Source organism: Poromitra crassiceps (assembly GCF_964638095.1).
Source record: "Poromitra crassiceps genome assembly, chromosome: 14".
In the NCBI taxonomy this organism is placed as follows: Eukaryota; Metazoa; Chordata; class Actinopteri; order Beryciformes; family Melamphaidae; genus Poromitra; species Poromitra crassiceps.
In genome coordinates this window covers 28,437,208-28,458,850 of record NC_139633.1, presented here as the reverse complement: position 1 = coordinate 28,458,850, position 21,643 = coordinate 28,437,208, and the positions used below count along the sequence as shown (strand labels likewise).

The 21,643-nt window shown below is 43.8% G+C and overlaps 1 protein-coding gene and 1 pseudogene across 2 annotated transcripts in view; one reads left to right on the top strand and one right to left on the bottom strand.

The window, feature by feature from the left end:
* hspa12a (heat shock protein 12A) overlaps positions 1-10,027 on the bottom strand; it is a gene marked incomplete at both ends in the record, with an annotated part of 37,651 nt that extends 27,624 nt beyond the window's left edge. Inside the window, 3 exons of the mRNA XM_083651070.1 lie at positions 504-690; positions 8,432-8,559; positions 9,959-10,027. Coding sequence (XP_083507196.1) covers positions 504-690; positions 8,432-8,559; positions 9,959-10,027 — 384 coding nt within the window. The remainder of the gene's footprint in view (positions 1-503; positions 691-8,431; positions 8,560-9,958) is intronic.
* Positions 4,326-4,976, top strand: LOC310789428 (ras-related protein Rab-5A pseudogene; annotated as a pseudogene). Its single transcript has one exon. The product of its transcript is annotated as a ras-related protein Rab-5A pseudogene (transcript).
* Positions 10,028-21,643: the final 11,616 nt, after the last annotated feature.

The window sequence follows — 21,643 nt, the reverse complement described above, 5'->3', positions numbered from 1 at the left end:
GCATCATGTCCATCATATTGGCGATGGAAGACGATGACTGTCTGCACCACATCTGATTTTTAATGAGGCCAACATCGACAAACCGACATATCATTTTTCTAACCGTACTGACTGACTGACAAGTCCCTGATTGAAGGGCCGCTGTAGACACGCGTGCAGACTGCTGATGCTAATAGCCTCATCCAGGTCACGCGCCGCGGCGGTGAGTTAAGTGCAGTAAAGCTTCTTGAGCCAACAGCCGCTGGCAGAAGCACTTCCAGCTTGGCAGCGACACAGAGACACTCCGGCGTTTTGCTGCGGCATCAGCTCAGGCTCGCCAGGCTGCCCGTCTTCAAGGACAGACAGTCACTGAGTCATGATTTGAAGTGTCTCTGTCCTTGTGTTTTTGCGCGCTTGCAAGGTGACTATCCTGGATAGCAATTGTGCATTTACATAATGTCTATGTGTGTGTGTGTGTGTGCGTGTGCGTGTGTGTGCGTGTGCGTGTGTGTGTGTGTCCTTACCGCGGTGGTGTGCAGTTTCATTTTGAATTTCTCCAGGTACAGCCAGTGTTTGGAGTCGCTGGGGTCCAGGTCGTGGTAGAAGTCGCGCGCTGCGTAGCCAAAGCTGTGGAACTTCCTGTCCGGAGTCAGCAGGATGGTGGTAGGAGTCTTCTGATTGGACACGCCGGGGTCCCCGCCCTCCCAGCGCCTGAGTGGCAGACAGATTAGCCAAAGATGAGTCAGTTCATGGACCATGTCTGAAAGCCCGTACCACACTGTCCTGACCTGTTGGTCAGGAGACATTCAGTCAGTCAGTCCAGTCCATGTGTGCACACTATTCTGATTTTGCATGAATCAAAGATGGAATATTACAATGTTTGTGCAGCACTCTTTTGGGACTTTTCATCAATTGCACATGCAGTTATGATTTTGTTTGTTTGTTTGTTTGTTTTTTGGGGGGGGGGGATTCTACACAGTTATGCATTTATGACAAAATATGCTTATAAGCTTTATAAGCATATAAGCTACAAAGCTCTCTTATCATGCTTTTACCAAACCAGTCATTCAAATCTGTCAGAATTGTCTCTCTGAACTTTGCCTCGAGGCTAACTGAACTATACCAGTGCAGGTCTGAACTTTGCCTCGAGGCTAACTGAACTATACCAGTGCAGGTCTGAACTTTGCCTCGAGGCTAACTGAACTATACCAGTGCAGGTCTGAACTTTGCCTCGAGGCTAACTGAACTATACCAGTGCAGGTCTGAACTTTGCCTCGAGGCTAACTGAACTATACCAGTGCAGGTCTGGACAAAATGAAGGCCAGCTATTATTAGTTCCATTCCTTGGGACAAGAAGAGCGTGATGGGATAATGGAGGTTGTCTCACTAGGACACCTGAACTGAAGAGGAACTAATTGGGAAGATTTGGGAAATACTGTACCTTAAATTAATTATATTATCACAAAATATAAATGTAAATATATAATATAATATACCGTAAATTCCGGACTATAAGCCGCGGCTTTTCCCCCGTTTTTTGGCCCCTGCGGCTTATATAACGGTGCGGCTTATCTATGGATTTTTTCAGCAAAAATAAAAATAAAAAACGGAATTCTCTCTTCTTTAGCACTCTTTCTAACTATAAATCCACTTCTGTTTTAATTTCCTCTCTTGCCCTCTTTTCACCACACCGCGGACACTGTGTGCACTGTAAAAAAAAACACAGGTGGTGTTGTGTTATGTTGTTTTGTTGAAATGTTAATAAATGGGAGCTTCCTCAAACAGCCATCTCTTTCCCGACAATCCCCTCTGTGCACGAACCCTTACGGTAATTAAACATTAAAACACAATTTAAAAAAAAAAAAAAAAAAAAAAAAAAAAACATTAAAACACCCGCGGCTTATAGTCCGGTGCGGCTTATATATGTAACAAACAGGCAATTTTGCTGCTGCGGCTTATACTCCCGTGCGCCTTATAGTCCGGAATTTACGGTAATATAATATAATATAATATATAATAATTATTATTATTATAAATATTATCACCTGACCTAACATAACCCCAGAGTGCAATATGAACAGTGTGCTAAAGCTCAAGGAACCATGCACTGAATAGCGGGGGCTATCAATAATTTATGTCTTTTTACTGTGAATAGGCCAGACTGACAATGTATTCAACCCAGTGAAAATCACAGCCTAATTCATTTAAAACACATGACAGTTACACTCATATTACCACTCGTTGTTAGTTTTCATGTTAAATTGCTCCACGTTTTCTGACAAAGAATGTTTTTGAGCGCGATTCCTGTCTGAGGGACATTTTTGAGTGACGAGACGAGGAGCTGGCTGCCATTTTCTGAAAAGCTGTCAGCACCTCCTCAGGTGGGTTTCTATATAGTTGGGAGTGTTAGGCCGCGCAATCAGATTCCTGGGTCATTGTGTTCCTGTGACAGTGAGGACAGCTGATGAATGCTAATGTCCAAGTCTATAGAGAGCCAAAGTGAAACGTCACTTCCTGCTTCAGCACTGTACCAGAGATTTTCATCCGCCATTTATTTTCCCATAGACATTTCGTAAAATGCTTCGAAAAAGAGTTTCACTTGGTCAAACCAAACGGTTCAGCTATATTCCGAATCGGGAAAGACCATATAGAACCTTTCACTTGGACCAAAACTAAAAAAGAAACATCGAAAAAATATTTTCTTTAAATCCGCAATTCTTTAACATTTTGGTCCAAGTGAAATGTTATGCGGTCTCTCCTGTTTCTAAATATATCTGAACCGTTTGGTTTGAAAAGGTCAAACTATTTTTATAAGCATTTTAGGAAATGTCTATGGGAAAATAAATGGCGGATGGAAATCTCTGGTACAGTGCTGAAGCAGGAAGTGACGTTCCACTTTGGCTCTCTATAGGGAGGGAGAAGATGCCAGTATCCGCCCCTCCCTTCAGATGCAACAACTGTATTCAAGAATGAAAACGTTCTCCTTCGCACAACACAGCCTCAGCCTTCACACCTCTGCCCATCCTTTCCGAATGCGTCTCTTTAGCAGCCTTTGTTTGGGCACGGCTTTAGGCAGGAGGAGGCTCAATCCAAACTAAATCATCTGGGGGATCCAGAGCTGTTTTCGTTGCAAATCTAGTAGCATGAAGTGAAAATCTCTTGCTGTTTTATCTGATGGTCAGAGTTAATGATATGAGCCCATGAGAGGAGACGATTCCCCAGTGTATGGCCTTCAGTCTGGCTCAGTGGGCTAGTTCTGGCTTTGACAGAGGAAGCCGTGGAAGTGATACTGAAAGATGTAGTTCCTCGAATGGCCACCCGAGGCTGTATCCAAAAGGGAGTCGCTCCCCGTTCACCCATGTTAAAATGGCCGACTTCGTAACAGTCGTAAGCATGTTTACAGCCTGGTTCAAAACACGGTTTTGGCCTAAAGTATATAACTAATTTCACCTTTCATGACAACTGTACGGGGCGGGGGGGGGGGGGGGGGGGGGTGAATATTTTATATAAATACCTCACCCGTTTAGAGTAAAACAGATGATAGAAAACTGTTTTGAGCGTGATTGACAGGTCGCCTGTCCACTGATCGCACAGCTTGCCGATCACGGACCAATAGCAGGCGGAGCTGCGGCTCTGGGAAACCCCCTCGTATCGTGCGAGCTGCACAAGGACCCCAAGATGGCGACAGGCCACACTCAAATGGGAGTGGCTACGTTCATATATTGAGAGTCCATGTTCTGTGTGTCCGGTGTGTTTCCAAAAGTTAACACCAACAACACACTAAAACCAGACAGAACAAAAGAAGACAATCTCTATAACAACAGCGTGGCTTCCTTGCAACCTTTAGCTATTACATTACATTACATTACGTCATTTGGCAGACGCTTTTATCCAAAGCGACTTACATTAACACATTTTTGTCAGCAATAGAGTAATCAACTATGCAACACAGTCTATGACAACTACAACCTCTGAAGGAACAGTGGTACACGTTTACCGGTAGTTTAGTTAAGAAAGAGAGAGAGCTATGGATATAGCAAGTCACTAGGTTGTAGCTATGCAGTTTGTGAACAAAGGGTCAGCTGCACATGTGGGCAGACATAATGTCTGATGACATCACTCAGCGACGACATCACAATTGTTTGAGTGACATCACTGATGACATCATCACTGAGGACAGCACTGATGACCTCACTCACTGATGACATCAACACAGATGACATTGCAATTGTTTGAGTGACATCACTGATGACATCATCACCGATCACATGGGCAGCAGTCCCTTTGTATTTAAAGTTCAAAACATCCTCTGGCTCTCAGCAGAAGTCCGGATAGTGAAATCGGACATGGCCAATCGGAGAGGAACTCCGAGACCCAATGGGCCCAATGCCGGGAACAAGATTTGTCAGTTCAAACTGGTGCTGCTGGGAGAGTCGGCCGTGGGCAAGTCCTGCTTAGTGCTCCGTTTCGTCAAGGACCAGTTCCACCAGTCCCATGAGAGCACAATAGGAGCGGCCTTTCTGACCCAGACGGTGTGTCTGGACGACACAACGCTGAGGTTTGACATCTGGGACACTGCGGGACAGGAGCGTTACCACAGTCTGGCACCCATGTATTACAGAGGAGCGCAGGGCGCCATCGTGGTCTACGACATCACAGACGACGAGTCCTTTGAACGGGCAAAGAGCTGGGTGAAGGCGCTGCAGAGACAAGCGAGCCCCGATATAGTCATCGCTCTCGCAGGCAACAAGGCCGACCTGGCCGACAAGAGAGCCGTCGACTTCCACGATGCCCAGTCTTATGCGGATGACAACAGTCTACTGTTCATGGAGACGTCAGCCAAGACGTCGATGAACGTGAACGAGATATTCATGGCTATTGCAAAGAGAGTGCCGAAGAGCGAGCCCCAGGCTGCAGGAGCAGGCAGCAGGCGCAACCGTGGAGTGGACCTAACAAGAGCCGCCCAGCTACCCAAGGGTCCCTGCTGCAGTAACTAACCTGAGGAACGCACACCACCCCCCCCCCACACACCCTTTATAGCAGTAACCAATGAGCAAATGCCCCCACTGCAATTACTAATGCAACATGTAATACGTATTTTCTATCATTTGCATCTATTAAATTATTATTAAATTATTATTGATAATGGTTTTATTTCTGATAATCGTGAGTTGACTGAGCTATTGGGAGCAGACCTCTGCGACCTACAGAGGCATCATACTTCATCTACACCAATACGTACCCTCATATTGGGTGGGGTAAGGATGAAAATGACATAATTTCGTTTACAGACATCACCACTGATGACATCACTCAATGACATCACAATTGAGTGACATCACTGATGACATCACTCATGCATAGAATCGGTGATGTCGGGATCTCGAGTCGCATGCTCCGTTGATGGATTGTGTTTGGTTTGCTAATATCACATCGGTCACACTCACCACTGGCCACCACTCAACAATGATCAGAATGATGTCATCGCTCTGGCCACCAATCAATGCTTGGGGCTGGGCATGACATCAGGGCATGACATCAGCCACATTTGAAAAAATTTCTGAGTTATTGCGTTAATGAGAATGGGCCGGACGGAACATAGAGAATAAACTACATAACTGAAACGACTAGAGGATTGCTTCTTATGTTGTTTTACAATGGTCAAACAGGTCAGGCAGACTCTCAAAAACACTATTCAGAATAGATTAACAGATAAATTAACAGATTCATCTGCAAATTTAGAATAGGTTAACAACAGATAAAACATCTAATTTAGAATAGGTTCGGGGTCGTTCCAGCTGGTGGACAATTAAGCGCTGCTCAGTTAAATCTAGTAGCCTACACTACTTTACTAGCTAGGAGATTGATATGATCCAAATGGAAAGATGCTTCCCCGCCCACTTTTGCACGTTGGATTAAGGAGGTTATGCAGTCATTAAAACTAGAAAAAGTCAGATATACCATGAAAGGATCAGCTTCCAAATTCTATTCAACATTTCTATTCAACATTTCTTGATTTTGTAGAGGCTTTAGATGCCCAGCTATTAGCCGGAATGGACTAGTATTTTGTCTCTGTGTTTGTTTATTTATTTTTATTTTTATATTGATTTCTATCCCCTCTCCTCTCCCTCCCTCTCTCTCTCCCCATTGTTGTGTGTGTGTGTGTGTGTGTGTGTGTGTGTGTGTGTGTGTGTGTGTGTGTGTGTGTGTGTGTGTGTGTGTGTGTGTGTGTGTGTGTGTGTGTGTGTGTATGAATGAGTATGTATGTGGTAAAGTAATTTAATACAAATGTTCTTCTTGAGATGCCCCTTGCCAAGTAGGGTGGGAATATGTTGTGTTTATTTTCTTTTCTTGTTTGTTTGTTTTTGTTTTTTAATGGGTTTGTGGGGTGGGAGGGAGATGAATGGGAGGGATACTGGAGCTATGAGCCCAATCTTCAGTTCATTCTTTCTTGTAATGCCATGTTTTTACTTTGAAAATTGAAAATAAACTTTGATAAAAAAAAAAGAATAGGTTAAGATAAAACAGCTAATTTAGAATAGGTTACCAGATAAAACAGCTCATTTAGAATAGGTTACCAGATAAAAGTATATTGCAAGAAAAGTTTTTCATCACTTCATTTGGCCAATCCAATGACAAGTGCAGCAGTAGTACACAATGCGAAGAATTTGGAGAGTCACACATGATCAGGTTGACTGAAGCACTTGTCAGCGCGCGGTGGTATGGAAGCGGTTAACCCCTGTGGTGCCTCTGGTACGTAGGCCAGGAGCGTTGTTGACCCCCGTGGTGCCTCTGGTACGTAGGCCAGGAGCGTTGTTGACCCCTGTGGTGCCTCTGGTACGTAGGCCAGGAGCGTTGTTGACCCCTGTGGTGCCTCTGGTACGTAGGCCAGGAGCGTTGTTGACCCCTGTGGTGCCTCTGGTACGTAGGCCAGGAGCGTTGTTGACCCCCGTGGTGCCTCTGGTACGTAGGCCAGGAGCGTTGTTGACCTGTGGGGTCACGAGACTCTCAGGGCCGTAGTCCAGCTACGACCACACTTTAACCCACCAAGCTACACCAGACAGAGGTTTTGGCTACGAATGCATTTGACACCAGCGGTTCTCAAAGTCTACCAAGGGGACCTCAAGGGGTCCTTGAGTGGGCTCCACTCTAGTGAGAACAACATGCAGAGTAGTTTAATTTCACAATCATTTAATTCACTAGAAATCACACTTATCACAATTAGAGAATGTATACGAATGACTATTGTAATCCTTGGTTTCACTCTCATCACTTTTATCTTCAACATGTACAGTGTGTAGCCGGTTCTACAATTCAATTCCAATCAATCCAATCTTCTCTGATGGGTCTCTATTGGGATCTATGGTCTATATGTGTGTCTATTTGGGGTTCCCAAAACTTTTTATATCTTGGCCGTCCCAAAGCATAAAGGAACTTGCCACAACCATCTTTCTTTTCTAGGATCTCCCCCCCCCCTAAGACCTTCACTCTGAAGAAGGCATGGAGCAGCTGGTGTCACCATTAGCCAGGGGCAGGACCATCACTCTGACCGGCCAAGGGTCATAACCTTATGAGAGTCAATGAGGCAGATCATTGGTGGTGAGAAGAAACACAGTTCTCTCTGAACTTCAAAGAAGACGATAAAATGTTGTTTGGAACCACGATGCCTCCATCAATCAATCTCTTTATAGACAATAGATATTCTCAGCGCAATGCGCAAAAAGTGTTGAAAGAGATTAGTGCCAGCGAAGGTTGTATTTGAATTGTATACATTTGAATTTGTCAACCAGTGTTGTATTGATCAATTCTACGATCAATATGTAATCAATGAAAATGAAAAATGATATATATATATATATATATATCATTTTTCATTTTTCATATATATATATATATATATATATATATATATATCATTTTTCATTTTCATTGATTACATATTGATCATTTTTCATTTTTCATATATATATATATATATATATATATATATATATATATATATATATATTAGGGATGTCACAATATATCGTCTCACGATATATCGCGATATCAAAACGTGACAATATGTATCGTTGAGATGAAATCTCATATCGTGAGAAAAAGAAGCTGAACATGGTGGCACTGATCTGCATCTGATTGCATGCTGGCTCTCCTTTTCATTGCTTTGTTTGAACAGACGAGGGACGTTACAGACACACGGAGGATGAAAATGGTGAAATGACTCAAATTAGCGTGGAGGATGCGCCCTCAACTTACAAATCGATCGCAAAAGAATATTGTTCAAATATCGTGTCGTATCGTTATCGTGAAGCCAATATCGTGTATCGTATCGTGAACCGAGTGTATCGTGACACCCCTAATATATATATATATAAAAAGTTTTTTGATAAAAGGCCAATATCTAACCCCCTCCCCTCCCCTCCCACACGTCTGCATCGCAGCGCTGGCTCACCTCATGGTGTGAATGCACTCCGGCTCCTTAGTGAAGGCGTAGGCGTAGCCGCTGGACGTGGTGCCAAAGTCAATGGCGACCACCACCACGAAGGAGGGCCCTGACGGCACCGCGTCCGTGTCATTTTGCTGTGGAGAAGAAGAGAATAACATGGACGGGGAGTGTGTCAGAGGTCAGAGGTCAGTCAGGACATACAGTATGATGAACAACATCAGCAGCTATCGTTTGAATGAATGACAATGACAATGACTTATACTGTCATATTATTATCGTCCTCAAGGGGAAGCCATTTTTCCAGCGCATGCACACAAAAAAGCCATCCAACAAACAGCAACAGTAGGATCAAGATCAGTCATATTGATAGTGTTGGATAATATTACCAATGTAACCTCAATAATAATAATGTATCGAGACGTCACCATTTTACAAAGGCATGAAGACATACTACACACACAGCAACACCAAATTAATTAAAAAAAAATGTACACCTGGATACTTTCTGTACATACAGCAATGCACTCTACACTGAGCACTTTAAAAAAAGGTAGAAAGAAATGTCAAGCTGGCGTAGTTTGTGAAACAGGCGTTCAGCATGTCCTCCTGAGCTCCAGTCATGTATCCACAGGTAGTATGTTTTTTTTCTCTTTCTTTTTGTGTATTATTATTATGTAATTTTATTAATTACAGTAGAGAAGAGTAATTGCTGCCATGTATTTTAGAGTGTATTGCTGCTACTTATGTTTTACGTAGTTTTAGAGTGTACTGCTGCTATTGTGTTTTATGTTTTATGGGGACAACGGATGGAAAATAGCCTCGTGCTAAATCCGGCAAGTTTTACACTTTTACTATGTTCCAGGTTTTATTATCTGCTCTATGGTTTCTGTGTTCATTAATTTTGCACTGTCCCGTCCAAATAAACAAAAAAAATAAAAATAAAAATAATTAAGAACACCTGTCCACCTGCTTACTCATGTGATTACCCAGGCAGCCAGGCACGTGGCAGCAGTGCACTGCATAAGATCATGCAGATACAGGTCAGCAGCTTCAGTTCATGTTCACATCAAGCATCAGAATGGCGGGGGAGGTGACCTCGGTGACTTTGACCGTGGCATGGCTGTTGGTGCCAGACGGGTTTGAGTATTTGTGACAACAGTCTCTAGAGGTTCTACAGAATATTGCGGGGGGGGGGGGGGGTAACCTCTGTTGTAACCTCTTTACAACTGTGCTGTGCTGAGCAGAAAAGCCTCTCAGAACGCAAACACGTCCCAACTGGAATATAGATATTTTCATATCCTACATATTTTCAGTCATTGTTTTGTTGTTTCGGTATATTTATCATTTTATTTTGCGCATTCTCATACTTTTACGCAATTCTACTTCATATCTTCCGAACGTTGAAATTGTCACTTAATTGTTCCACCATTTTGCTCCGACTATACGTGCTATTCCGTTGTTCTTTTTGAGTGTCCTATTTCGCACTTGAGTGGGAATGAAGTGTGTTTGTTCAAGTGTTATGTTCCTCACCTGGGTGTGTGAGGGAGACAGCGGGGTGATTCCAGGGTCACCCATGCTCTTGGCTGGAGACGGAGTTGCCATTGCATCTGCAGATGAAGAGAGATACAAGACATGAATGACCCCATTCCGTAACTTTAGTATGATGGTCTTGTCTGTGCTGTTTGATGGTGTTCATCGTACCAGTTAAGAAAACATGAAGAAATAGCTGAACATGAGCTTCAGCCCAGACTGCGGTATGCCCCCCCTCGCTCCATTTTGCTCCGATAGGCTTTGCAAATCATTTCCGTTCTTCTCACTGCTAACGAGGCTCTCGTTACTAACGAGGCTCTCGTTACTAGAGCTGAAGGAGTAAATGGCATCACACGTCAAACTGTGGATATTCATGAGACCAAACAGCCCAGAACAAGTTGCTCTTCTTGAGGCTGGTTGACCTGGAGGTCAAACGGTTCTTGTATTGACCAAATCACCGTGACGTCACCATGTAAACAAATTTACTTCCGGGTACCACTTGGGGAAGGCGGCAGGTTTAAATGTGCGTGTTGTCAAATAAATGCTGTCAAACCCTCTCGTTGTTTTCGGCCGACTACTTTCAATTTAAATGGTTAAACGGTTGGTAAGCATGCTTGTCCGACGTATCTAGCCTTTCTTCTGTGTTTGTTTTATGTAGTGTTAGCATGCTAATAACGTTTGTTTGTCTGTCAAACTCGCTGTTTTTTTGCAGACTCGTTAACGTTACAGACAGAGCTACTGACGCCACGTTAATTTAATTTAGCGTCAAGTCTACTCTGGTCTGGTCCAACAGGTAAATTAGCTAGTCTGGTCTCCACTAACGTTAGTGAAAGTGTTGTTATGAATGATATTAAACAACAACACAACACGGACGAACCATTTTTGTCTTCCTTGTCTGTTTTTGTCTTCAACACGTCAGTTTGTGCCGTCCACCGCCATTATAATGTGTGGACCCAGGGGTAACCGGAAGTAAATGTAAACATCCCGCTGATTTGGTCTATTGGTTTGATCCCCTGACAGCAGACAGCAGAAGGCTGTTTTCCACTTGCATTAAAGGTAAAGCCCCCGCCGGCAAAACTGCCGATGTGCCCTTGAGCAAGGCTCTGAACGCCCAATGACTCCAGAGGCACTGCCCTCCTGTTGACCCTGCACTCCGGGACACCGGAGGTCGTAAACGCCCTAGAAGTGAAAGGACGCCTCCCTTTCCAAGTACAGTGTGACGGCTATCTGACAACTTCTAGTCCATTCAGAGAGCAGAAAACGTCAGTGTTGCACCTGCCTTTTTAAAACGCACACAATGACACTTCAATTCCGCCATCATTTTCATTAGTTTGGCTTAATAGCCTTCTGAGAAAGTGCTTCTTTCACCGTACACATAATAATAATAATACTCTCGGGGGGGGGGAATTGTCTCGCAACGGGACGCCATGTTATCCGGCCTGTTTTTCCGCCTCGCCCTTTTCTCTCGTCCACCCCTACGGTGCGGTTGAGTGGTCTGATCGTCCACCCCTACGGTGCGGTTGAGTGGTCTGATCGTCCACCCCTACGGTGCGGTTGAGTGGTCTGAAGACTCATAATACACTTTGCCAGGCAATTACAGCGCCGAATGACAGACCACCTGTGGAGAAGCTCCATCTCGCCACTATGCGACTGACTGGCCCCTCCCCCAAATCACCTTTACAACCTGAACCTAAAGTTGTTTTTTTCCCTCCCCTTTTTCCAACAACGATCAAAATCAAATCAAGATTAGAGGAGTAAAGTGATTGCTCTTGGTGGTAAATAATATTTCAAGCGCAGTGTTATTTATTTTAATGAAAAAATTTCATTAGCGAGTTTCTAAACAGGCAGTTGTGTGAATAGTGAATAGTCGTCTGTTTATCTACCTGCAACTTTTAAATGGAATTCTTTTGAACGTACTCGTTGCTTTTCACAGAACACAAATACATGAGTATTAACTGTATGAAGTGAAGTCATGCTAAAACAACTGTGGACAAGACTGCGAACAAAAAAAGCCCTCAACCCAGGCTACAGGTCACTGATCAAGCCATGAAAATAGGCCTTTTTCACAGCAGCCATTTTGTGTCTAAAAGGCAGGAAGTAGCACAGGTGCACCAAAAATTAGGGTTTCCAACAGAGAGCCGCAGGAATGAGTCCGGAAAACATCGACGCTAACACTCCCGGTTCTTCACTGTTTTCTGCCTATGGGATTTTTGAATGGGTTTTTGGCGCGATGCTTCAAATGAGGTCTGTGGTTAACGCAAGCTTATTCAAACGCAAACCAGTGTTCAGCAGGATAATCTTCACACGAGGACCACTTTTATGAGTTTTTAAGCTTTTACGTGCCGTTAAAAGGGCGGCTAGCTAGCAAACGGCTAAATGAGACAATACTGTTGAGTCAACGGGGATATTATATGTCAATAACGTCATCACTTCAAAGGACGAACACGGAAATTCTCTTTCCCTCACCTGGTTCAGTCCGGGGTAATCAGTGCACAGCAGCGCACACATCAACAACACTCCAGGTTGAGTGGTGACGTGACGGGGAAGCCTATGCGACACTGTGTGTAGTTCTGGATTATCTTAGCACAAGCTTTTTACTAGGGCTCGCATTTACGCTTCAAAACTCATGAAAGTGGTCCTCATGTGTGAAGATTATCCCGCTGAACACTGGTTCGCATTTGATTAAGCTTGCGTTGCCCACAGACCTTATTTGAAGCATCGCGCCAAAAACCCATTCAAAAATCCCATAGGCAGAAACAGTGATGTTTGATGTACCATGAAGTCCGGGACTTCCGCGTTCCGACTACAAAAATACGTCATCCCTGTGGCTCTCTATTTCCAGTCCATTTAGGTGTTCCAGTGCTGGGGCCCTAATTAGAGAGTTGGTTGCACCTGTGTTTACCCTGCCTTTTAGACACAAAATGGCGGCTGTGAAAAAGGCCTATTGATGGTTTGTTGACCTTTGACTGAACACCTCCAAACTCCATTGGCCGTAAAAGCAACCGAAAGAGAAACGTGTGTATGAGCTTGCTTAATTTCTTCCGCTTCAATCCAGAAAAAAGGAAATAAACAAGAATTCTGCAATGGACAGGTGGAGTAGCACGTCCTGTCCATTTCAAGGGAACATTTAACACATTTAACAACATATTGTATAGATTTTGGAGAGAAAGTAATCCATTGAAGTATGAATTGCATGGATACTGAATTAATCAAAACAATGAATGATCTTGAGTATTCTGGTGGTGTCTTGAGAAGGTAATGCTAAATTACATTTGGAATGTAACCATAGAAACCCTGTCTGACAGTAAGTAGGAGGGTTTCAACAGGCTAGACAGCAAAGCATCTGGGAGTCGCGGCAGTCCATTAGGATGGGTGGAATTAAACAGGAACTTTTCCTGACTTGGAAAAAAAGCCGGTTGGACCGGTGTTGATCTTGCAGCTGAAAAGGATGTGAAGATCCCAGGAATGCTCTCCCCTCAGCAGGAGCAGTGACTTCCTGTCGGCCTCGCATTCCATCTTCTCCCCAGACGACTGCAGGGTTCAGCGTGTCAGACGGCCACCCTGACTCTTATTTTGGGGGATAGAGACACTGCGGACACGGAGCGCGTCATCATTCAGAAACCACGGCCAAAACGGGGGAAAACAAAAACTCCCGTCCAATCCTGGTGTTCTCCTATGTCGCGTGCACGGTCGGGTGTTGCACAAAAAGATCGTATATACAGAAGATGAACACTCCAACTTACTTCATTGCCAGCAACATCCACATTTTTCTTCTCGCCAATTCTCAATGGCTTCCTTGTTTTCCTCGGGAATACAAAAAAACTTTAACTGGTGATTTTTTACATTTGTTGTCTGCGCAGCCCCACCACACAACAGCTTTTAGCTATGTTTAATTCAAGGAAAATGACGCTGGTGTGTGGAAGTGAACAGAGCTTTTCCCCCGTGATGGAAGTGGCCTATTTCATGCAGTGTCTATCTGCTGCGTTTTACTCCTTTTTGTGGATCTCGGAGGAATTTCTGTGGTTTTTGGTACAGCACTCTTTTTCACACGTTGGTCCATCTTTTGAAGCTTATGTAGCTCCGCCCACTTGACCCATTGTATCACGACTTCCTGTTCAAAACGCCGGCTGTTTTACCTGCTGAAACTAGTCTGACTCACCTGGTCAAAGCCTAGTTTGACTCACATTATGAGTCAGACTAGGTTTACGAGTCACAGGAAGTGTAAATACAATCGGAAATTCCGATTGTATTTACATTTCAAGCCAGACAGTCTCTTCTACATATTGGTGAATAGGACTGAGTTATTATCACAGTTACTAGTGGAGTAAATCAGTTTCCATATTGTCACCATATCATGGGAATAAGAATAATAACACACGTTCAGATCATAAATCACACCTCATGTGTGATCGATCAATCAGGTCATTATTTATACTGGTGCCAATGCCATGCATAATGGCTGTGCATAAGAATACCATGGCTTGATTTGATTTGATTTGATTTGGCAATAGAAAAAGCAATAATACAAAATACATCATAGCTTTAAAAAGAAGATTTACAAGGACGGCACAATAAAGTCAGAGACTTATTTCTTATTGTGGTCCTTGATATTTTGGCAGAGAATATGGCGAAAGTCCGAATGGCCAGGCAGACTCAAGCAATAAAACTGAGCGCTAATAGCTACGAATGATAAGATCTGACAGATTTCAATCACATTTGAGCGAAGAGCAAAAGAAAAGCAACAACCACAATAACACTAACAGTCGCACCTTGTTTTTAGCAGGCTAGTTTTTACCTTCTCTTTTTTAAGATGCTGGTTTCCTGTACTGCTGCGTTGTCTCCCCCCCATGATATTATTACTGAAATAATCATAGATACGTTACGTGCAGTCAGTTACCATAGGAATGTTTGAATGATCATAGATACGTTACGTGCAGTCAGTTACCATAGGGATGTTTGAATGATCACGCAGAAGCAGTAAGGCCTCTAGTGATTCCACCTAACATTTATGTTCAATATATTATATTATAGTGCAGCCTAGCCCAGAGGTTCTCAAATGTTTTTCAGCCAAGGACCCCTTACAAGATAGAAAATATACCCGGGGCCCGGGTGGGTCCCCGGGTATATTTTCTATCTTGATTTGTGATTTGATTTCTATCTTGATTTGTGATTTTGGGCTAAGCTTAATTGTTTCCACGGTAAAGTGCTTGACTTTTTAATTGATAGGTGTGTTAGATTAAAATGTAATCTACGGTATCCAGATTTAAAGCATAACATATTTTTATTGAACTATGAAGCTTTTGCAAACAAAAAAAAAAGGTTTTATTTTAATTTTCCTGAAAACTTTTCGCAAAGTGCCACGGACCCCTGGGGCTCCCCGGACCCACATTTGATTACCAATGGCCTAGCCTACATGCAATAGAACAGTCAAACAACAACTGTGACATCTCTCTGCAGCCAGCCAGGAGAGAGGATGCTTGTAAAAATTACAGGCACTCTTTTCACCACGAAAACAATTAGTCGGTTAAATCTAAGCACTGAATAAAACACCAGCTTCCTTGGAGTTTCTAAGCGATGAAGGTCTTCAGGTTCCTGACTTGACTGCGTTGCCAAAGCCCACTTTCACTGAGTGTCTGAAAAGCAGCTAATCCAATCCGTGCTTTTAACCCGCGGCCCCAAAAGCCTCTCCAGGGAGAGATTACCATCACCGATGGGATGACTCTCCTAGCCGCCGCGACGCAGACGTCAACGCTCACACCACCGTGTCCCTCACCCCCCCCCCCCCCAGCTTCTGACAGACGGTGGCCTGCAGGGGGCGGGCCAGGCTGAACGTCAAACATCAAATTTCCATTGTGTAAAGTGACTTAGTTCACAGCTTTGGAAACCTCCTGATTTCACAAAAAGACAAAAAAAAAAGCCTTTGTCAACCTGAAACGTCCAATTTTTCTCTGCCCAATAAAAGGCTTTTTTCTAATTAGCCTACCGTGAGTGCCGGCTCTCCTCTTTCATTGTTATCTATTATCCAGGCACCCGGTCTGTTTTTCATATAAGGAGTTGTGCGCTTTACCTCAATTCTGCCTGTATAGCAGCCTGGGATGTCATCTCAACTTTTATTGAGATGGACCCCCCACCGGGGGTCCTTGGGGGGGGGGGGGGGGGCTTTCCTGGCGTCCCTCCGGGCAAACTGATGATTTGTTAATTAACTTTCACCATTATTTAATTTACAAGAAGTTCGAGAACATAGACGAACGACTGTTTTGATATCTTCACTGTTATCTCTACCTACAATACAGTCATGGGATTCTGGACAAAATCATATCTATCTGTATTGCAATAAAAGTATTTTCAGATTTGGGGGCCGAGACACAAAATCACATCAATCAAATGTACATCAAAAACCTTTTACGGTACACTCATCCTTGCCTGTCCATCAAACAAACACAAATTCCACAAATCTTTTCTTCCAAGTTGACCTCTGTGTTGCTCCGAGACTTGACAGCGATAAAGTTCCGCTTATACTACGAATGATACATCTTCAAACTGTATGTAGTGTAGATATTTAGAGTGTACCGGGGTGCAGCATGCAGCAGTGCACCCAGTTAATAAACCCATAGAGAATCTCGGGAGATCTTCTTCATAGACTAACAAAGATCGTTTGTTTGAGAAGACAGTGGGCGACTAAGACGGCGAGAAACAGAGCAGATACAATGAGGCACCAATCAGCACCTACCTACAATGGCTAAAGAGGAGCCTCATTAAATTCACTGCGGCAAAGTGAGCCACACACACACACACACACACACACACACACACACACACACACACACACACGCACACACACACGCACACACACACACACACACAAATCAGCCATCAAAGGCCAACATTCATGAGGATAAAGGCGAAATGAGTTTGGGCCGGCTCTATTTAGGAGAGAATGTCCCGTTTCTTCTTCCCATCTGAGGTCCCTTTCATTCATGCCATGAAGCCAGGGGGAGCCAAGGGACAGAGAGAGAGAGAGAGAGGGAGAGGGGGATGGAGGGAGGGAGGGAGAGAGAGAAAGAGGGGGAGAGAGAGAGAGGGAGAGAGAGAGACAGAAAGAGGCGGGGAGAGAGAGGAGAGAGAAGCGGGGGGGACAGACTACCCCCCCTCTCTCGACTCGGCTGACTGCATCCAGCTGGCTGTCAGCCCAGACACACAGTGCAGAGAAACAGCCTGACAACAGCTGCAGGCACTACACACACACACACACACACACACACACACACTTTATCTCACGTGTATAAACACAGAGATATGCACAAATACACTATAAACTAGGGTTCGACTGGTACAGGCTTTGGAAGGGGCAGGGGGCACGGATACAACAATATTTTTGGACTGAAGCTGCTAATAGCTCGCTGATATTCGATATCTTGACATTTAACCATTTTCAAGGCAAACATTCTTTGAAAAAATGACTTCATTTTGTTCATGTTTTTTTTTTGTTTTTTTTCCTCCCCAGATTGTTATTCTTGTCAGGGTGGGGACAGCAAAACTCTCGCTCCAGTGAAAGCCAGACTAGTGACATTGTTTAGAGCAGCAGCTCCTTGAGGTAGAGTGAGGCAGCAGCTCCTTGAGGTAGAGTGAGGCAGAGTTCATTGCAGCACAAAACAGTTGAGTAATCCTCCCACACCACACTGGAATGATTTCCCTGGTCAAACATCTGCTATAGAAATATTAGTAATAAAACATATTCATCCTATCAGTGATGGGCTGACATCCGATTATAAATGAAAGGCAGAGATATCTGTGAAGTGCAGCTGTTGGAACGTGATCTGCGTTGAGAACACCCAGACAGACAGCGGTGCGTTACTCCTCTTTGGCGGGATCCTCCCACATCCCTCGGACCAGTGGAATGTACAGTTGGCTGAGTAATGGTGCTGTGCTGGTGGCGGGCTGGGTTAGGTGCAAGGTCAACACTGCATGATGTTCTGCAGATGTCCAAATCCGAGGCAAGTCAGCAAAATAAATGTGTGCTTATTAATATGCTACTTTTCACCCATTTAAAAAAAAAAATCGAAATTTAATAAAAAATCAAATCATCTTCATCTTCAATCTCTTCAATTTAATATCTCACTACTAAGGCAGAGTCCGCGGGGCACAATTGCTCAACTGCGCTTTGAGCAGGGCATGCTAGAAATGAATGCATGAAGCGCACAATATTTCTAGTTTAATTAAAGACAAAAAAAGACAAAATTTCTGCATAGTTGCATTTGGATTGCTGCGCCCTCTTTCCAGCCCAAGTGGTACATTCCAACTTATCTTTTTCTAGCCTGGTTGTTCTATATTTAGGCAGTTTTGTTTGTTTGTTTGTTTGTTTTTGCACATAGCTATAAATCTCATCATTCTCAACCAATCATGATGGTGATGTGGACACAACTGCAAAGCCTCTACCGTTTTGCCACAAAGGGCAATACATTACTGACATGTACTGCATTCACTGACTGCAGCAACATGGCCTATGGGGCAGCATAAGGGACAAAATTAAGACTACTGAGAAGCCGTCGGAGGCTATATCTTTGCCAAAGCCAGCTATGGATCTGGCCAATGATATGCCGGCACCGGCAACTGAGAGACCGTCGGTGAGAAATGAGAAGCCGACTATTCATTTGTCTTACCAAGCAATCCACTGGATCGGCTATTGGATCGGCTGGTCATTAGCTTGTCTAGGCTAGCTACTAGCTTGGAGAGGCTAGCAACCCATTGGATCGGCTAGTCATTAGCATTTCTAAACCCACATAGGATAAGCAATAACCACGCCCTGTGGCGCCGGGATTGGCCAGGAGCATTGAAGCTTGGGACTAAAGCACCTGGGGTTTTTCATCTTTTAAAATAAAGATGTTTAAAAAACTATTGCTTGTTACATTTTCAGTGCTGTACCTTTTCTCTGGGTAAGAATTGAGCTTGAAATTAACGATATGATACATTATATTATGATATGAGCTATGAACGTGAACACAACACCGTTTATATTATTGCATGTTTTTGTAGATTGTGTACATTGTGTAGATTACAATTATTATGCTTATTATTATTACTATGCTAAGGAAGGTAGGTGACCATAATTCATTTCAATGTCCGCTCTCGAAATCGCTGTCCGTTCTCAAGAGCTATTCAGTTGGTTCATGAAATTGCTGGGCTGCGTGCCCTCCAGTGTTGCTCCTGGCCAATCCGGGCGCCACAGGGCGTGGTTATTGCTTATCCTATGTGGGATTAGAAATGCTAATGACCAGCCGATCCAATGGGTTGCTAGCCTCTCCAAGCTAGTAGCTAGCCTCTCCAAGCTAATGACCAGCCGATCCAATAGCCGATCCAGTGGATTGCTTGGTAAGACAAATGAATAGTCGGCTTCTCATTTCTCACCGACGGTCTCTCAGTTGCCGGTGCCGGCATATCATTGGCCAGATCCATAGCTGGCTTTGGCAAAGATATAGCCTCCGACGGCTTCTCAGTAGTCTTAAATTTGTCCCTTACGCTGCCCCATACATGGCTGCCTCTGATTCAACACTGCATTCACTGATTGCAGCAACATGGCTGCCTCTGATTCAACACTGCATTCACTGACTGCAGCAACATGGCTGCCCCTGATTCACCACTGACACCATTGTGTCACCGATTACACATCAAGTGGGTACAGTTGAGTGCGTTTACATGCAAACAATAAACGGATAACTGACTCGGGTAACTGGCAATAATCAGATTTCCTTGTTTACGTGCACTTAGTAAAAAGCGGGAACTCACCTCAGAGTGCGTGAGTGGACATTGACGGCAATGAATAAACCTGATGACGCAGCAGAAAGCTACGTGTGTTTATCGGTTTTCTCATAAACTGACAACGGCCCTTATCCGATAATGGATGTCGTTTACATGACACGTGAATAATCGGGTAACTCTAGAAATCCGCTACCAAACAGTTTATTAGTGTGCGTGTAAACACACTCAATCAAATACACGCAAACCAGCGGTGGATGGAATTCCACATCAGATGAGTGAGATTGGCCTCTGCCTGCAGGTTGCAGATGTTGAAATCTTTGCGACTAAGAATAAAACCAGCGGCGAGGCTCACATGCGCACCCAGGCAGAGGCCTGCCTGGCAGATCTATAAATCTATAGGGTCTACGTGCGCTGCTGCTCACGGTCAAATGATACCTCCTCCTGCGGAGACTGCAGAGCAGGCAGAACACACACCTCTACTGTACTACTACCACCCTGAGTGAAGCATAGCATGGTTACCACAGAGCACAGGGGGTGGATGAGGTGGGGATATAGCTGACTGGAATTTGCACGTTTTTATTTTTAAAGGAACACTCCGCCCATTTTCAACCAGCTTTGTATCATTAGAACATCAGTAGTATATCAGAAAACTGTAAACTGTTTTGAAGTCTGTCATTTAATTTGACAGTTATTGAGTGTTAAAGTGTGGACCAGTGACATCACTGGTCCACACTAACTCAAATTAATAACTCATTAACTCAAATCAACTCTCAATAACTGTCAAACTAGATGAATGATGAATAGTTTGACAGTTATTGAGAGTTGATTTGAGTTAATGAGTTACACTTTAACACTCAATAACTGTCAAATTAAATGACAGACTTCAAAACTGTTTACAGTTTTCTGATATACTACTGATGTTCTAATGATACAAAGCTGGTTGAAAATGGGTGGAGTGTTCCTTTAACCATAATCTGTCTGGAGAGAAGCTGCGTCGATCAAGGACAACACTGTTTGTTTTCCAATCTTTTTAGATGGTGGGTTGTGGGTTTTTAATTGTGGTTTTAGTTCAAACATCTGCCCGTGTTTCTGTCCCAGTTATACTACTGGGGCAGCTAGTGCTGAAACTGGTTTTATTTTTCGTGTTTGCTCTCTGTTTTTGTTAGGATAAAAGTGATGGTTGAAAACATGGCCCTGGGAAAATACATTCCTGTTTTCTTTTTCCACATGTATTTGAGCGGTGGGAAATCTCCCAACTGTGGCCCAGTATTGCCGAACAAATGCAACTGTCCAGTCTGTCATGCTTTGCTATTTCACTGCAATACTGTGGTTGGCCAAACTTCTGCTCTTTAAAGTCGAGATGAAATGAAAAAAATACTTTTTAATAACTATTTTAGATCACATCCCTGGTCATAGAGTGCACCTATTTAACAATGTACACACACACACACACACACACACACACACACACACACACACACACACACACACACACACACACACACACACACACACACACACACACACACACACACACAAATACAATTTCTTTGGTTTTTCACATCAAAAGTCAACCATGCTGTCTTCATTCATAAGGAAATCTACAGTGTGCTGACGTCAGGTAGCACTATCAAATTTCAACCCAATTTCAACCAATAATATCAGAATAATATACCCAGAATAAGTCACGATAAGGAAGTCACATAATGTTCAAATGACGTTTCAGCTCGACTTTAAAACGTGGGAGGACAAAGAGAGATGATGAGAGTTGACGCTGACCATCAGCTCCTCCATGTTGGTGAAGAAACCCTCTGCAGGCTCCACAGCCCAGTGGAGAGAAACCCTCTGCAGGCTCCACAGCCCAGTGGAGAGAAACCCTCTGCAGGCTCCACAGCCCAGTGGAGAGAACTCCAGCTGACAGATTGACGGCAG